Consider the following 20035-nt stretch of genomic DNA (forward strand, 5'->3'; position numbering starts at 1 on the left):
TATCACCTGATCGTCAGGGGTGCCACGTGCGGGACCCCGGCCGATCATACATTGATACCCTATCCTATAGATAGGCTATCAATGTGAATGTAGTGGACAGCTTCTTTAATAACCTCATTGACAGTGGGCAAGGTGTATAAGTGTGGGGATTTCTGCGCTTCGCGCTGATACTCGGTACTGAATAAATCACGATGTATTGAAATTTTGTTTCTATCCATCCTGTGATTTCCATAACTTTTTATGACTTTTCCTTATTGGTGTAGTAATTTCAATGTTAAGGAGTGTATTTTTTTTTCAATTTTTTTTTATTTTACAAGTGATCTTTTCACTATTTTCATAAGACATTTCTATCATTTCTTCTATGTTCCCATCTAAAATCTACCACCCACCATGGACCAAACCTCCAGATACCACTGACCACCAGAATAAATAATATATTCAGCTGCAAAACTGTCAGGAACGTGTCCATAGCGAGCCTTAGTAAGGTTAGTCCTTGTGTTATTTCTTCATTTCACAGCAGATGTGATATTATCCAGGGGGTAGGATACATAATGGTTTGCAAAAGTAAAACCTTCTTGGCTCTCCTGTTCTGGCATCCACAAAAAGTGATTCTACAATATTTTGTTTTATGGGGCTTTTTTGTAGTTGCTTTTATAACTTTTTTTAGAAGTATTGGCATCAGATTTTACATAAATATATTTGAAAAAGGAGTAAATAAAAGTAGTTAAAGTGGATCTACCACCAATATTCAAGATTACAATCGGAATACATTATCTTAGACTTTGAAAATGAAGTTTTTGCGTTGAAAATTATATCAATGCATTTTTTCTTGCTTTTGGTGTTTTTTTCTGGTCCATTTTCCTGGGCACATGCCACTCGTTTGCTTTCAGGTTTATGGTCGTGGTGCCAGTTCAGCTTACTACAATTATAACTTTACATTGTGGCATCCCGTTCCCACCATTTTTATCCTGCTACTATACCTCTGTGTTATGTAAGGCCTTTCTCCATCTGTATCCACCCAATACATCTCGTGCTGCACTAATATATTCTTTTTCCCCTACATTACCTTGCTCCAGGTTCACCTTTCCATATGTGATGGGCTGGAGGCTCCTGACATGGAGCACGGTGTGGAGCTACCGCAGGGTAAGTACAGAGACTATGGAAGGAGTCCTGAGGAGATAATTTGCATATTCCCACTGCATTTTGGGGTAAGTGAAGAGTCTCCGCGAGCTCAAAGAACACTGGATTTTGGCTGTTGGAGCTGAAAAGAGGACATCGGTAAACCGCGTGCATTTTGAAGCTTTTTTTTAAGCTTTTTTCACTGTTTTCAGAACATTAACAATAAGAACATGGAAGAGTCCAGGAGCCATTTGGTGAGCTGCATATCCTGCTACATGTTCACAGACTTGCCGGTGGAAAAGCCAAACTTCACATGCCAGAAATGCAAGCTTGTGTCCCTGTTGGAGGAAAAGTTGCGAAATCTAGAAGAGAGGTTAACTACCTTGAAAATCATTAAGGAAGGTGAAGAGTTCTTAGACAGAGCAGAATTATCTCTTCATGATTCAGAAAGAGAAGAAATTCGAACTGCACCTGACGAAACAGAGGAATGGAAGCATGTGACCCACCGAAGCAGGAGGATCAAGAGGCAGTCAGCACCCATACTGCTCAGGAACCAGTACCAGGCTCTCTCGCAGGAGCACCATGAAGAAATACAGCAAGATAAGACTTTGCCAGCAATGAATAACCTTGTAAGCCCTCAGAATCCTCCTGGATGGAGAAAGAAGAATGTTGTGAAGAAAAAACGGAGAGTGGTGGTCATGGGGGATTCCCTGTTAAGAGGAACAGAGGCCGCTATCTGCAGACCAGACATAACCTCAAGAGAAATGTGCTGTCTTCCAGGAGCAAAAATTAAAGATGTGTCTGACAGGATATCAAGACTCTTCAGACCTACAGATCACTACCCATTCCTGCTAATACATGTGGGGACAAATGACACCGCAAGAAAGGACCTGGAAACCATCTGCAGTGACTTTGAAGACTTAGGCAAGAAAGTGAAAGAATTGGGAGCGCAGGTGGTCTTCTCATCCATCCTCCCAGTGGATGGCCATGGAACAATGAGGTGGAATAAGATTCTACAGGTGAACAACTGGCTACGTCGATGGTGCCGTCAACAAGGATTTGGATTTCTGGATCACGGAATGAATTACCTATACGATGGACTACTTGCTAGAGATGGGGTGCACCTTACGAAGACTGGAAAACATGTATTTGGAAGTCGCCTTGCTACACTCATCAGAAGAGCTTTAAACTAGAACAATGTGGGAAGGGAAGCAAAAGGCCAGAAAAAGCCATACAGCTGACAAATACTATTGAGATCTCTGCTACTGGAAGTGGAAAGGAAGAACAAAGACAAAACAATTTAAATAATAAAAATATGGGAGGAAGAGAAACCAATCACAAACTAAAATGTTTTTATACAAATGCACAAAGCATGGGCAACAAACAAGGAGAATTGGAACTACTAATGCAGGAAAAGGAATATGATGTCATTGGAATCACTGAAACTTGGTGGGACGATACACATGATTGGAATAAAAGGCTAAAAGGATACAACTTATTTGCAAGAAACAGACTTGATAAACGAGGAGGAGGTGTTGCATTGTATGTTAGAAAAGCGTATATCTGCACAGAGATGGAAGCTTCAGAGACTGGGAGTTCTGTGGAAACTGTTTGGGTAAGAATACAAGGAGAGAACAACGGAAAGGACACCATTGTAGGCATTTACTACAGGCCACCTGGGCAAGCTGAAGATATGGATGAACTCTTTATGTATCAAATGACCAAGTTCTCCAAAAAATATGACGTAGTGGTCATGGGAGATTTCAACTATCCAGACATTTGTTGGGAATCTCTCTCAAGTAAAACTAACAGGTCAAGCAAATTCTTATCCTCTCTTGCTGACAACTTTATCTTCCAAAAGGTAGGGGGAAAAACAAGGGGATCTGCTACTTTGGATCTAATCCTTATAAACAGGGAGGAAATGGTTGAGGAGGTAAAGGTGGCTGGGACCCTAGGAGGCAGCGATCATGCTATTATAGAATTTTGGATAACTAGAGGAGGAAGACATGTGAAGACTCAAACTTCAAGGTTAGATTTTAGAAAGGCAGATTTTAAGAGACTCAGAAAGAGAATAGGAGGGATCCAATGGCTGGATGTCCTTAAGGACAAAAATGTCCAGGAAGGATGGGAAATTTTTAAAAATGAGATTCTCAAAGCACAATCATTAACAATCCCAAAAAGTAGGAAGAATGGGAAAAATTTAAGGAAACCAGGATGGATGAACACAGAACTTAAACACATGCTAAAAAGAAAGAAAGAAATGTTTATTAAATGGAAAGAGGGAGGCATATCTAAAGAAGATTATAATGCAGTCTGCAGATCCTGCAGGGCACGTATCAGGTTAGCTAAAGCTGACAATGAATTAAGGCTTGCAAGAGATGTCAAAAGCAATAAAAAAGGATTTTGGGGGTATGTCAAAAGTAAAAGAAAAGTCAAAGATGCTATAGGATTTTTACAGGATGAAAATGGAGAAATGGTAAGAGAGGATGTTGAGAAGGCCGAACTTTTTAATTCCTATTTTGCATCTGTTTTCTCTCAGAAAGAAAATGTAACATCAACTGATCTTCACTGTCCTTTTAAAGGAATAGAGGAATCCAAGTTATCTGTAAACAGAAAGATTGTGAGGGAATATTTAGCTAACATAAATGAGTTCAAGTCACCAGGTCCAGATGAATTACACCCCAGAGTACTGAAGGAGATCGTAGAAGAAATTTTAGAACCACTCTCCATAATCTTTGAAAATTCTTGGAGAACAGGAGAAGTCCCAGAAGACTGGAGAAGAGCAAATGTTGTTCCTATCTTCAAAAAGGGGAAGAAGGTGGACCCAGGGAACTATAGGCCGGTGAGTCTGACTTCTATACCAGGAAAGATCTTTGAACAAATTATTAAACAACATGTATGTAAGTACATGGATAAGAATGAAGTGATTAACCAGAGTCAGCATGGGTTTGTAACTAACAAGTCATGTCAGACTAACTTAATTTCCTTCTATGACAGAATCACTGACTGGGTGGATCAGGGAAATGCTGTAGATATAGTATATCTTGACTTCAGCAAAGCATTTGACAAAGTATCTCACACCATCCTTATTGAAAAAATGACCAAGTATGCAATGGACCAGGCAACTGTTAGGTGGATTCATAACTGGCTTAGTGATCGGACTCAAAGGGTGGTTGTAAATGGCTTCACATCCAGCTGGATGAATGTCTCAAGTGGGGTACCACAGGGCTCCGTCCTGGGACCTGTATTGTTCAACATCTTTATCAATGATTTAGATGAAGGAATTGAGGGTAAACTGATTAAATTTGCTGATGACACAAAGCTAGGAGGGATAGCTAATACTAGAGAAGAGAGAGAGAGGATTCAAAAAGACCTAAATAAACTGGAGCAGTGGGCAGCAACCAACAGAATGGTTTTTAACAGGGAAAAATGCAAAGTACTACATCTGGGCAATAAAAATGAAAAAAGCATATACAGAATGGGAGGAATAGAGCTAAGCAACAGTACATGTGAAAAAGACTTAGGTATACTAATAGATCATAGACTGAACATGAGTCAACAGTGTGATGCAGCAGCAAAAAAGGCAAATACAATTCTGGGATGTATTAACAGAAGCATACAGTCTAGATCACGTGAAGTCATTATCGGTCTTTACTCCTCTTTGGTCAGACCTCATCTGGAATACTGTGTACAGTTTTGGGCACCACATTTTAAAAAAGACATAGACAAACTGGAGCAAGTTCAGAGAAGAGCGACCAGAATGGTGACTGGTCTGCAATCCATGTCCTATGAGGAACGGTTGCAGGATTTGGGAATGTTTAGCTTGCAAAAAAGAAGACTGAGAGGAGACTTAATAGCTGTCTACAAATATGTCAAGGGCTGTCACATTGTAGAAGGATCATCTTTATTCTCATTTGCACAAGGAAAGACTAGAAGCAATGGGATGAAACTAAATGGGAGGAGACACAGATTAGATATTAGAAAAAACTTTTTGACAGTTAGGGTGATTAATGAGTGGAACAGGCTGCCACGAGAGGTGGTGAGTTCCCCTTCAATGGACGTCTTCAAACAGAGGCTGGACAGACATCTGTCTGAGATGATCTAGTGAATCCTGCTTTGAGCAGGGGGTTGGACCAGATGACCCAGGAGGTCCCTTCCAACTCTACCATTCTATGATTCTATGATTCTATGAATATGGCCGATCTCTACATGATCTGTGATATGCGGGGACATTAGTGGAGGAGACTACACTGGGGTAAAGAGCAGTCGCTGATGATGTTAGCCCTATCCCAAGTACAACATGTGATTGATGATCTGCGGCATATTGGGGCAGTGACATTAGTCTGGGAAAGCCATATGACAGATGGACAGTACATCACTGTCATGGTGGGAAAGAATCGGCAGCGAGATCACGTGACGCAACTCCCCGCAAAAACAAAAAATCAGATTAACTATTCCTTGGCCATTTCTAACACTACGGCTGTCCAAAATTAAAATAGTCTCAGCAGAGAGAACAGCATATAAAGAAGACACAGACACAATGAATGGAGTTTATTAATCTTTATTCTTATCTATTATGAAATTTAGAATAATTTAATCATCCAGTGCCATTTATAGGATTTACTGCATAAAACGGATGTGAACCAGAGGAAGGCAAAACAACCCCATGTGTGGGGAAAAATTCCTTCCTGACCCCAAGTACTGGCGATCGGCTAATCCCTGGTTCACTGCAATGTCAGCTCTGGATGGGCCCTATCACCGCTCTACATGGAACATTTATACATATCTAATACGTATATTTCTATCTTATCTTTATATCTAGACTATTTATAGCTTATGTCTAACAAAGGGCGCACTTACACTAGTCAATTATCGGGAATCGGCGTTTTTAGGAACAGTCATTTTCTGATAATTGTGTAGTGTAAACAGGCGGGCGATCACCCAACAAACAAAAGGTCAGCTGCTTAAAAATGATTAACACACAGTCACACATACATTCACACATATACACGCTGTGACACATACACATATATGCTTACATATCTGCAGATACACACGGCGACATTCGCAAACATACATTCACATATCTCACACTGAGACACATTCATACTAAAATTCATACAAACATATACATTTATTCACACCCACAAAATACATACATGTAGACTATGTAGCTCATATATACACACATAGTGAATGATTTGCACACATTAACATAGATTGATACAAACAGACATGTGCTTGTTTCATATTCATGTAAATATATATATATTTAAATATGGATATATATAAAACAAAAAAAATGGAGGCAGCACAGCAAATGAAAAAGTGAAAAAAGTGCTATTAGCCCATAATGGCGACGTTTCGGATCTAAGTAAGAACCTTTCTCAAGCAGTACAGAAGTGCATGTGCATACCTTATGGAGAACGCCAATTGCAAAAAGTGTTTAACAATAATTACACAAGAGCATATCCCATCATATAGAGTAAGATATACATACAGTGAATGTCAATTCATAATGATGACATTGGAATAAAGTGCATTATGATGACCAGAATAGAAAAACAATGTAAATAATACATGAAAAAGATTAAATATTAATTAACAGCTGTACATTGTATTTTAAAAACAGCGCCAATATCAGCGTCCTGCTACATTTAATGCGCAAGTCAGAAAGAAGAAAGGGACATAAGCGGCATTTCATGCATGTGCAAAGACACTATGAGGTTTCCGGCGCCATCTTGGTAAAGGAGAGTCAAAGCATCATCTGCGCATGCGTCAGAGTATCCTGAAGTTACGGCAGTATAGCCGGCTGACCAATGATACAAGACAGAAAGCCTGCATGCACCCTAAAATGCGGGATCGCACCAGCTGCATTTTGGACAAGGGATTTGAATTAAAATGTGCCAGGAAAGTAACATTAAATCACTAAAGAGAAAATATAATATGCAAGGAGGACTTTATACATATTTATTTAAGATCGCCAAAAATGGCACAGGACTTAATCCAAACAGAAAACCCCCAGACGCAGGGACTCGAACATAATATACGAGCACGCCGAAGCTACTCGATAAGCACCCGAGCATGCTTAGTTAAAGGGTTAAACTAGCACACTCGCTCATCACTATTCCTCATTGATGATTTAATGTTACTTTTCTGGCACATATTAATTCAAATCCCTTGTCCAAAATGGAGCTGGTACGATCCCTCATTTTAGGGTGCATGCAGGCTTTCTGTCTTGATGTCGATATTGGCGCTGTTTTCAAAATACAATAGGGTGAGTCATGGCATGATTAGTCATATACAGCTGTTTCTTAATTAATATTTAATCTTTTTTATGTATTATTTCCATTGTTTTTCTATTCTGGTCATCATAATGCACTTTATTCCAATGTCATCATTATGAATTGTCATTCACTGCATGTATATCTTACTATATATGATGGGATATGCTCTTACTTGTGTAATTATTGTTAAACACTTTTTGTAATTGATGTTCTCCATAAGGTATGCACATGCACTTCTGTACTGCTTGAAAAAGGTTCTCACTTAGAACCGAAACGTCGCCATTATGGGTTAATAAATAGCACTTTTTTCACTTTTTCATCTGGTGCGCGGCCTCCATTTTTCTTGTTCTATTTAAGGTTTGATCTTTACCTGGGAAGCCTGGCACCCTGACGTTTTGTTAGTCTTTATATATATGTCTATACATACATACATACACACACATACAACACACACACAAACACACATATACAGTGCTCGGCGTAACATACATACACACACGTAAATGAGTACACAAGCTTTGAAAAATAAGATTTTAATCAATGTCTCACTTAATACAAGAACAGTCTCCAATTTTTACAAGGCTGATTTTCATATAACATTTTATTAAGCCATAGCATGAAAGTAAGGTTAATAATATAACCTTCATTACAAAATTTTCAGTTTTATTCAAATTAGTTGATGCAAAAATGAATACACCCACATCAAAATGCTACATCTAGTATTTTGTATGACCTCTATGATTTTTTTAAGAACAATACCAAGTCTTTTAGGCATGAAATGAACAAGTCGGCGACATAGTGTAACATCTAACTTTTATACCATTCTTCAAAATTTACCTCTTTTATAGCCTGGACATTGGATGGAGAGCGATGCTCAACTTGTCTCTTCAGAATTCCCCATAGGTGTTTGATTGGGTTCAGATCAGGAGACACTTGCCCCTGAATCACGTTCACCCTGTTCTTTATCAGAAATGCAGGGTCCTCGCTCCTCCTGTACCAGTCGCTGTCACATTGTGTTCAAGATTATTGTACTTGTTTTTGCTATGAATACCCCTTTTCACATGTAAAACGCCATGGAATAAATGGCGCTATAACAATAAATAATAATAATAATGTGTCTTTTGGATTGTCATGTTGGAAAAGAGCGCAGCTACCAAAGGCACGGAGTGAGGGTAGCATCTTCTCTTTCAATATCGATATTACATCTACTGTATAGTGGCAGTACATCTGTGAATTTATAATACCCTGCATGAACTGTGATTCCCCTACACCAGCAGAACCCATGTAACCCCACATAAGGACACTTCCACCACCATGTTTCACTTTAGTCTCCAGGCATTTTTATAATTACTTTTTTCTAAATGCATGGTGCCTACAGTGAAACATAGTGGTAGCAGTGTCCTTATGTGGGGTTATTTGAGTGCTGCTGGTGTCAGTGAGCTACAATTCATTGAGGGTATCCTAAATTTACAGGTGTACTGCTCTATATTGATAGAGAATATGCTACCATCACCCCATGTCCTTGGTAGATGTGTAATTTAGCAACATGATAATGAACACACATTTAAGGTTATTGTTGCATTTCTGTAGAAGAACAGGGTGAACGTGATTCAGAGGCCAAGTATGTCTCCTGATCTGAACCCAACTGAAGACCTATGGGGAATTCTGAAGAGACAAGTTGAACATTACAGGCATCCAGGCTATAAAAAGAGGTCATTGTTGAAGAATGAAAAAAGATAGATGGTGGAATACGTCACCATCTTCTTCATTCCATGCCTTGAAGACTTGTTGCGATTCATAAAAATCATGGTCATACAAATATTGGATCAATGAAGTAAGGGATCGCTTCACTGTCAAATAAATGGGTGCTCTGAAGTAATATATTACTAGCAAAAATCAAAGAAACTTCGGCACTCCAATGTAGATGCACAAAAAATTATATTTTATTGTATCGGTAGAACCCCACAGAAAGTAGATCGGCCAACGTTTCGACCTAAAAGGTCTTTATCAGGGCCTTTTCTAAGCATAAATGAAAAATGCATGTTTTAATATATCAGGAATTAAACCAACATTGTCTGTACACAGGTCGGGATATATTGCATGTAATATGACACAAGGTCTAATTAAATTTACATAATAAAGAAAAATTGCAGATAAGAAATACGATCACCATGCATAATATATAGGGGGCTATCTTCAATAACAATGAAGAAATGGCATAAAACAAGAGACATACTCTAATAAAGGGCTGTGCTTCATGGTATACATGGAATAATGTGTAGTCACAGAAGCCCAGTATCATCAAAATCAATTAATAGACAAAGGATGTTCCATGGGGGAAAAAGGAAAGAAAGGGAATCTGGAGAGGCAGGCATTCTATAGTGCCTATAGGTAGAAGGCATACTAGTCAAATAGAGCGAAATAGGTACATTCTAAATAACAGGAAGGGCGACATAAACCCATTCTGTGTATGACATACCTGGTAGATGGGGGAATGTATGAGACAGGTGAAGCGGTGACATGCCGTGCAGTATGAGAGAGATGAAGCCCCATCCTTCTTATAGCCGGTGAGGCAATTAATGCCATGTGTATGGTAGTGTCGGTAATGTGTGTCCGTTCATGCGTGGCGTGCGTGGTGCCCTCTTCCGGTGTGAGTGCTGGAACGCAGAAGAAAGAGTAGTGAGACGCAGGGAAGTTCCTGTCATGCGCAGTGCAACAGTCGCGCTGAGGACACACAGTGGACACTTAATGAATTACATGGGAGGAATAGGAATGATGTATTAAAAGTGTTCACCACAGAATATACCTATCTGAAAGGGAATGATCTGGTCATAAGGCATTGACTGTTTCCTTCTTTTTTAGGTCCTAAGCTAAAGCACTCTGTCACCTCAGAATCGTATTACATGTACATTTATTGAGGACTCCCTCTTCTGCATATTATAAATTAAATGAAAAATTATTTTCTCTATTGTGATACAGTATAAGTGCCTTATGACCAGATCATTCCCTTTCAGATAGGTATATTCTGTGGTGAACACTTTTAATACATCATTCCTATTCCTCCCATGTAATTCATTAAGTGTCCACTGTGTGTCCTCAGCGCGACTGTTGCACTGCGCATGACAGGAACTTCCCTGCGTCTCACTACTCTTTCTTCTGCGTTCCAGCACTCACACCGGAAGAGGGCACCACGCACGCCACGCATGAACGGACACACATTACCGACACTACCATACACATGGCATTAATTGCCTCACCGGCTATAAGAAGGATGGGGCTTCATCTCTCTCATACTGCACGGCATGTCACCGCTTCACCTGTCTCATACATTCCCCCATCTACCAGGTATGTCATACACAGAATGGGTTTATGTCGCCCTTCCTGTTATTTAGAATGTACCTATTTCGCTCTATTTGACTAGTATGCCTTCTACCTATAGGCACTATAGAATGCCTGCCTCTCCAGATTCCCTTTCTTTCCTTTTTCCCCCATGGAACATCCTTTGTCTATTAATTGATTTTGATGATACTGGGCTTCTGTGACTACACATTATTCCATGTATACCATGAAGCACAGCCCTTTATTAGAGTATGTCTCTTGTTTTATGCCATTTCTTCATTGTTATTGAAGATAGCCCCCTATATATTATGCATGGTGATCGTATTTCTTATCTGCAATTTTTCTTTATTATGTAAATTTAATTAGACCTTGTGTCATATTACATGCAATATATCCCGACCTGTGTACAGACAATGTTGGTTTAATTCCTGATTTATTAAAACATGCATTTTTCATTTATGCTTAGAAAAGGCCCTGATAAAGACCTTTTAGGTCGAAACGTTGGCCGATCTACTTTCTGTGGGGTTCTACCGATACAATAAAATATAATTTTTTGTGCATCTACATTGGAGTGCCGAAGTTTCTTTGATTTTTGCATACAAATATTGGATGTAGCAGTTTTTTGTGTAGGGTGTATTCATTTTTGCATCAACTAATTTGAGTAGAATTGAAGATTTTGTAATGAAAGTTGTATTATTAACCTTACTTTTATGCTATCAAAGTCAGTCTAGTAAAAATGTTGGAAATTAGTCTTCTATTCAGTGAGACATTGATTAAAATCTAACTTTTCAAAGGGGGTGCACTCATGTATCCAAATCCTATGTGTATATGTTTCTTACATATACTTACCTTTCTTACATATACTTCTACTTATCATTTTTGTACCTATACCTATCTTTTTTTACTTATCTCTACTTACCTATACTTAATCTTTCATACCTATATTTATTCTTTTTTACCTACACTTATTTTTACTTTTACTTATACTTTCTTACCAATACTTACCTATACTTATTCTAGCTTATTCTAGCTTACCTATACTTATTATTTTATTTCCTATACTTATCACTACTTGCCTATAATGATTCTTCCTTTCCTATATTTACCGATACTTATCCTCTTGTAACTACATTTATCCGTTCTTACTTATATTTATTCTTTGCTACCTATACGTAGCATATGCTTACATATGCTTATCCTTTTTAAAAAAATGTTTATTGAATGCTGAACATACTTATCCTTATCTATAAGTATTCTCCTTATTTTTTATTTTTTAAATTTTAAATATATTTATCCTTATTTATCTGTACTTATCCTTTCCCACCTATATACACTGCTCAAAAACATAAAGGGAACACTTAAACAACAGAATATAACTCCAAGTAAATCAAACTTCTGTGAAATCAAACTGTCCACTTAGGAAGCAACACTGATTGACAATCAATTTCACATGCTGTTGTGCAAATGGAATAGACAATAGATGGAAATTATTGGCAATTATCAAGACACCCTCAATAAAGGAGTGGTTCTGCAGGTGGGGACCACAGATCACATCTCAGTACCAATGCTTTCTGGCTGATGTTTTGGTCACTTTTGAATGTTGGTTTTGCTTTCACACTTATGGTAGCATGAGATGGACTCTACTACTCACAGAAGTTGCTCAGGTAGTGCAACTTATCCAGGATGGCACATCAAGGCGAGCTGTAGCAAGAAGGTTTGCTGTGTCTGTCAGTGTAGTGTCCAGAGGCTGGAGACACTACCAGGAGACAGGCCAGTACACCAGGAGACATGGAGGGGGCCGTAGGAGGGCAACAACCCAGCAGGAGGACCGCTACCTCCGCCTTTGTGCAAGGAGGAACAGGAGGAGCACTGCCAGAGCCCTGCAAAATGACCTCCAGCAGGCCATAAATGTGCATGTGTCTGCACAAACGGTTAGAAACAGACTCCATGAGGGTGGTATGAGGGCCCGATATCCACAGACAGGGGTTGTGCTCACAGCCCAACACCGTGCAGGATGCTTGGCATTGGCCACAGACCACCAGGATTTTTCAAAGTCGCCACTGGCACCCTGTGCTCTTCACAGATGAAAGCAGGTTCACACTGAGCACATGTGGCAGAGTCTGGAGACGCCATGGAGAGCGATCTGCTGCCTGCAACATCCTTCAGTATGACCGGTTTGGCAGTGGGTCAGTAATGGTGTGGGGTGGAATTTCTTTGGAGGGCCGCACAGCCCTCAATGCGCTCGCCATAGGTAGCCTGACTGCCATTAGGTACCGAGATGAGATTCTCAGACCCCTTGTGAGATCATATGCTGGTGCGGTTGGCCCTCAGTTCCTCCTAATGCAGGACAATGCCAGACCTCATGTGGCTGGAGTGTGTCAACAGTTCCTGCAAAATGAAGGCATTGAAGCTATGGACTGGCCCGCCCGTTCCCCAGACCTGAATCCGATTGAGCACATCATGTCTCGCTCCTTCCACCAACGTCACGTTGCACCACAGGCTGTCTAGGAGTTGGCAGATGCTTTGTTCCAGGTCTGGGAGGAAATCCCACAGGAAACCATCCGCAACCTCATCAGGAGCATGCCCAGGTGTTTTAGGGAGGTCATACAGGCACGTGGAGGCAACACACAAAACTGAGCCTCATTTTGACTTTTTTAAGGACATTACATCAAAGTTGGATCAGCCTGTAGTGTGTTTTTACACTTTAATTTTGGGGGTGACTCTAAATCCAGGCCTCCATTGGTTAATAAATTTGATTTCCATTGATGATTTTTGTGTGATTTTGTTGTCAGCACATTCAAATTTATACAGAACAAAGTATTCAATGAGAATATTTCATTCATTCAGATCTAGGATGTGTTATTTGAGTGTTCCCTTTATTTTTTTGAGCAGTGTATATCCTTTCTTACCTATACCTATCCTTTTTTTCTTACTTTAATTGAATTTTTAATGAACTTATTTTTTCTTACTAATACATTGCTCAAAAAAATAAAGGGAACACACAAATAACACATCCTAGATCTGAATGAATGAAATATTCTCATTGAATACTTTGTTCTGTACAAAGTTGAATGTGCTGACAACAAAATCACACAAAAATCATCAATGGAAATCAAATTTATTAACCAATGGAGGCCTGGATATGGAGTCACCCCCAAAATTAAGGTGTAAAAACACACTACAGGCTGATCCAACTTTGATGTAATGTCCTTAAAAAAAGTCAAAATGAGGCTCAGTATTGTGTGTGGCCTCCATGTGCTTGTATGACCTTCCTGCCACGCCTGGGCATGCTCCTGATGAGGTTGCGGATGGTCTCCTGTGGGATCTCCTCCCAGACCTGGACTAAAGCATCAGCCAACTCCTGGACAGTCTGTGGTGCAACGTGACGTTGGTGGATGGAGCAAGACATTATGTCCCAGATGTGCTCAATCGGATTCAGGTCTGAGGAATGGGTGGGCCAGTCCATAGCTTCAATGCCTTCATCTTGCAGGAACTGCTGACACACTACAGCCACATGAGGTCTGGCATTGTCCTGTATTAGAAGGAACCCAGGGTCAACCACACCAGTATATGGTCTCACAATGCATCTGAGAATCTCATCTCGGTACCTAATGGCAGTCAGGCTACCTCTGGCGAGCACATGGAGGGCTGTGCGGCCCTCCAAAGAAATGTCACCCCACACTATTACTGACCCACTGCCAAACCGGTCATGCTGAAAGATGTTGCAGGCAGCAGAATGCTTTCCACGGCGTTCCAGACTCTGTCACGTCTGTTACATGTGCTCAGTGTGAACCTGCTTTCATCTGTGAAGAGCACAGGGTGCCAGTGGCGACTTTGCCAATTCTGATGTTCTGTGGCACATGCCAAGTGTCCTACACGGTGTTGGGCTGTGAGCACAACCCCCATCTGTGGACGTCGGGCCCTCATACCACCCTCATGGAGTCGGTTTCTAACCGTTTGTGCAGGCACATGCACATTTGTGGCCTGCTGGAGGTCATTTTGCAGGGCTCTGGCAGTGCTCCTCCTGTTCCTCCTTGCACAAAGGCGGAGGTAGCGGTCCTGCTGCTGGGTTGTTGCCCTCCTACGGCCCCCTCCACGTCTCCTGGTGTACTGGCCTGTCTCCTGGTAGCGCTTCCAGCCTCTGGACACTACTCTGACAGACACAGCAAACCTTCTTGCCACAGCTCGCATTGATGTGCCATCCTGGATGAGCTGCACTACCTGAGCAACTTCTGCGGGTTGTAGAGTCCGTCTCATGCTAACACGAGTGTGAAAGCACAACCAACATTCAAAAGTGACCAAAACATCAGCCAGAAAGCATTGGTACTGAGATGTGGTCTGTGGTCCCCACCTGCAGAATCACTCCTTTATTGAGGGTGTCTTGATAATTGCCAATAATTTCCATCTATTGTCTGTTCCATTTGCACAACAGCATGTGAAATTTATTGTCAGTTTTGCTTCCTAAGTGGACAGTTTGATTTCACAGAATTTTGATTTACTTGGAGTTATATTCTGTTGTTTAAGAGTTCCCTTTATGTTTTTGAGCAGTGTACTTACCTATACTTCTGTTTTCCTATACTTATCCTCTCGTACCTATAGCTATCCTTCACTACCAATACTTTTTTTTTTCTTATTTTTATTGAATTTAAATATATTTATCCTTTATTTCGTATTCTTATCTTTTTTTACCAACTTATACTTTTTTATTTTAAATATACTTATTGTTTCTTACCTATATTTATCTATACTTAACCTTTCCTATCTATACTTATCTTTTTTTTTTTTTTTTGTTTTTTTTACATATACTTATCGTTTCTTACCTATACTTATCCTTATCCTTTCTTATTTATACTTATCTGAATAAAGTATTTATGAAGGAGGCAATCCTGGCCCTTCCTCTTCTCATCATCCTTCTTGCATTAATGCGGGGCCAGGCGCAGCAAGTGGTTTCCTCCTCTGTACTTTGGCTGCCTTTTTCTTGGACAGGTTGTTCTTCATCTGTAGAAGTGATGTCTTCTTCTGCAATATTCTCAGTCTCTGGTTCCTATAAACACAATGAAATAAAGCTAAATATCGTGGCCCTGATTCATCATATGCATTTTTAAGTTCCTTTCCTTTTTTTGTCTTGTGGTATTAGTTGCGTTTTTGGGTGTCAAATTTATCAAATTGGTGCAACAGATTTATGAATTTGGCATTAAGTAAAAAATGGTCTTTCTCCGTCTTGAACTATTTTCTGTAACTTTTGGCACCAAAAGTTGCCCCTAATACTGGCTTACTGAAAAATGCAGCCGGGTTGGACTGGAGTAAACTTGTGGCAAATTTTTAAATTTTGAAAAGGTTTCAATTGATGAATCAGGATAAAATATCTGGAATTACCAGACTCTGCCCACAAAGCAGAAAACAAAATTTAAAAACCAGGCAAGCACGTATAGTATAGACTTAAAAAAAGGCGGAAATAAAATAATGAAATAGGTGTAAACAAAAAAGGCGCTAAACACACAAAACTAGACAAAAATCTGGCGCAAAGGCAATGATGAATCAGGGCCTGTGACCCGGAGCCATTCCCTATGTGTAATAATCAGAGAAGCTAAAAAGTGCATCGGCTGAGAGATGGGCGTGATACTGATATATAATCAACTGTGTATCTGAATAAATGCTGTGCATAGTGATGGGGATCTGTATATAACTACTATAACCAAAGAGATTGACAATTCCAGTTTTTTTACTCTACATGATGCTAATATAAATCATGTCCTTTCAGTTCAGTATGAAGATAAACCCTGGATCATCACCACCATCACTTACCTCATCCTCTGGGATCCTAATGCCATCATCCAGCTTCATGTAGATGGGCTGCAATACAACAGGTAAGAGTTAGTATTTATTTTTTTTAATATTATAAAGGAGTTGTGTAGCCCTTGTGGAATTTTCATAAAGAATTGTACCCTAACACACTGTCAGGATTCGGCTTCGCCTGTCGGTGTCAGCAGTTGTCGTATGACCAAAAGTATGCAATTTGCATACAAGTGGTCATGTCAGTAGAACATTACATTCTGCTTGCATTCTGTCGTAAATTACACCAGGGCTGAACAACCCCTTTGATTTCAGTCATTTTATACATTCCTCATATTATTGCATACGAGGATTTGTAGCTTAGAGATGCCTGCAGGGCCATAGGTAAGGGAGCACTTATATAAACCATGGTGGCAATGAGTCTCTTACCCCGTCATTGTCGTCATAACCATCCACATCCTGATCCTTATAGAAGAAAAGAGGAAAATTACAAATTGTACTGGGAAAATGTTTGGTGCTCTCAGATCTGCACTATGATATTATTGGTGTTTTTCTGTGTATTCGTGTTTTTTCTATATTCTAGTTTTGATGCACTTGTTTTATGCTTCATATAACAAAAATTGTCGACACACAAATATATATAATTTTGTGCCCTTTTAATCAGTTGCTTAATACGCGGCTAGTCATACAATTTTGCTTTTTTCTGAATATTACTTTGTGTACATGTCTCACGGAGCAGAGTGACCTCGGTGAACTATAATGATTTAACTCTCATTAACTGACCAAATATACAATATTTCCGCTGACTGACTTGAACACAGCAGATCTGACACTACTCGCGGCCCTCACACTTATTCTCCTGTGATTTTGTGTGTTTTTTCTCCTTGTGTGTGATTGGTAGCAGGTAGTATATATTGCACTGTGACTTCAGTTACTGTGAACTTTGACTAAGATCAATTTGTTTGTGTGAAACGCGCTAGTGAAAGTTTCTATGGTGCAGTTGGAATACACTTTAATAATATGATCTGCTCATATCGCTTACGTAGTATTCCGTCATCTGTAGCACAGAGTCTCTCATCTGTTGCAATGAGAAAAAAAAACATTAATAGTAACTGTATTATCTGCATTCTAGTAACAAATCTAAAAAACTTAACTTACGTGGCTTCTGTTACACACATTTTTATCAATAGCCAAATCGGATCATCCTTTATACAGCTCTGGCAAAAATTAAGAGACCACTGCAAAATTTTCATTTTCTCTGATTTTTCTCTTTACAGGTATACTTTTGAGTAAAATGTACATTGTTGTTTTATTCTATAAACAACTGACATCATGTCTCCGAAATTCAAAGCTAAAAATTTTGTATTTATTTGCAGCAAATGAGAAATCGTCAAAATAATAAAAAAGAAACAGTGTTTTCAGACCTCAAATAGTGCCAAGAAAACAAGTTCTTAATCATTTAGAAACAACAATATTCATGTTTTAACTCAGGAAGAGTTCAGAAATCAATATTTGGTGGAAGAACCATGGTTTTTAATCACAGCTTTCATGCGTCTTGGCATGCTTTCCACCAGTCTTTCACACTGCTTTTGGGTGACCTTATGCCACTCCTGGCACAAAAATTTAAGCAGTTCTTCTTTGATGGCTTGTGACTATCCATCTTCCTCTTGATTACATTCCAGAGGTTTTCAATGGGGTTCAGGTCTGGAGATTGGGCTGTCCATGACAGAGTCTTGATGTGGTGCTCCTTAATTCCACACATTGATTGACCTAGCTGTGTGGCATGGGGCATTGTGCTGCTGCAAAAAACAGTCCTCAGAGTTGGGGAATATTGTCTGAGCAGAAGGAAGCAAGTGTTTTTCAAGGATAACCTTGTATGCGGCTTGATTTATACGTCCTTCGCAAAGATTAACCTGCCTAATTCCAACTATGCTGAAGCATCCCCAGATCATCACCGATCCTCCGCCAAATTTCACAGTGGGTTCAAGACACTATGGATTGTATGCCTCTCCAGTTCTCCGTCTAACCATTAGACGACCAGGTGTTGGGCAAAACTGAAAATTAGACTCATCAGAGAAGATTACCTTACTCCAGTCGTCTATGGTCCAATCCTTATGGTCTCTGGCAAACTTCAGCCTGGCTATCCTTTGCTTCTCATTGATGAAAGGCTTTTTTCTAGCTTTATATGACTTGAGGCCTGTCTCTAGGAGCCGGTTACGAACTGTTCTTGCCGTGCACTTCACCCCAGCTGCCATTTGCAATTCATTTTGTAGGTCACTTGATGTCATCATGCGGTTGCTGAGTGACATTCGAATAAGATGACGGTCTGTAGCTTTGTTGTTCCCAATGTCTGCTGCTTGACCATGTTGTAATGGACTGAAGTCTTCGAAATTTTAAGGATGGAGGCAACATGATGCTCACTGTATCCCTCTGCTAGTAAAACCAGAATTGAGACCTTTTTTTCCTCACTCAAGACTTTTCTTTTCAACTCCTTTGGCATGGTTAAAATTATTTTTTCATTCAAATTACTTTTGGGCTATTCCTAGCACTTGTTTTGCCATCCAGCTTGTCCTATTGCAAGAGGATTGTGAAGACCACAGCAGTGTTTCTTATACTTTCCCTCATTACATAAGATTTGGTTCAGGTCATCACCTTATCAGAAGCACATTAAGTAGAATGAGGTGGACTTTGGTTGGAATTCAACTGACGCTGGAATGGAATGGCTGTCAGACATGTAGAGATGACGATTTTTAGAAAACTGTGCAGTGGTCTCTTAATTTTTGCCAGAGCTGTATGTATCTGCCCTCCCAATGCACATCACACGTTATCAAATATAATCTGTGCTGAATTCCTCAACAATCTCAGTGGGATCTGGAAAATTACTGCTTTTCTTATTCAGGTTAAGGATTTGTTCCGATCTGCAGAGTTTCTGCCATTTTGACAGCAAAACTAGCAGACCACTCTGGCAAAACACACTCAGCCTCTGATCGTAAGGCCAAGTTCACACAATTTTAATTTCGGTCTGTGCATGAAAAAACATGAATCACACGGACGGCGCTAGGACCAATGTAATTCGATTAGTTGATAGGAGCGCGTTTTTTTTTTTAACCCCTTTTTGATGTACATAATAGTATGCACCACGTCATCACCCCCTGTTCAGCGTGGGCTCCGGCGCTGAGCCCGCGCTAAACCGGGCACATGTCAGCTGATCTATACAGCTGACATGTGCCTGCAACAGCCACGGCTGTTAACTAGTTAAATGCCGCAGTCAATCTCAGACAGTGGCATTTAACATCGTCATGCCAGAAGCGAGTCACTTACCCCACCCATCTGCGACTCCGTCACATGATCGCAGGTCACTGATGGGTTGCCAGTAGGTTGTCATGTCCAGATTGCTATGAGCGCCGCCCAGTGGTTGGCGCTCATAGCAAGTGAGCAATTCTGCTACATACAGGCAATCTGCTCATCGCCTGTATGCAGCAGATCCGATCAGGTAA

General features: G+C 40.0%; 1 protein-coding gene and 2 long non-coding RNA genes across 3 annotated transcripts in view; 2 read left to right on the forward strand and 1 right to left on the reverse strand.

Moving 5' to 3' along the window:
- Positions 1-20035, forward strand: part of LOC141271647 (uncharacterized) — a 52153-nt gene that overhangs the window by 14796 nt on the left and 17322 nt on the right. Inside the window, exons 3-5 of the mRNA XM_073681689.1 lie at positions 408-485; positions 1077-1143; positions 16507-16612. Of these exons, the coding sequence (XP_073537790.1) occupies positions 408-485; positions 1077-1143; positions 16507-16612 (251 nt within the window). The remainder of the gene's footprint in view (positions 1-407; positions 486-1076; positions 1144-16506; positions 16613-20035) is intronic.
- On the reverse strand, positions 9328-10235 carry LOC141273584 (uncharacterized). The gene is made up of 2 exons (XR_012322108.1): positions 9886-10235; positions 9328-9425 (listed from the first exon to the last, which is right to left on the reverse strand). It is a non-coding gene; the product is annotated as an uncharacterized lncRNA (long non-coding RNA).
- On the forward strand, positions 10246-11309 carry LOC141273585 (uncharacterized). The gene is made up of 2 exons (XR_012322109.1): positions 10246-10751; positions 11212-11309. It is a non-coding gene; the product is annotated as an uncharacterized lncRNA (long non-coding RNA).

This window comes from Phyllobates terribilis, unplaced genomic scaffold (assembly GCF_046119375.1).
Source record: "Phyllobates terribilis strain yellow unplaced genomic scaffold, ASM4611937v1 Scaffold_5__5_contigs__length_657084704, whole genome shotgun sequence".
NCBI classification, from domain to species: domain Eukaryota; kingdom Metazoa; phylum Chordata; class Amphibia; order Anura; family Dendrobatidae; genus Phyllobates; species Phyllobates terribilis.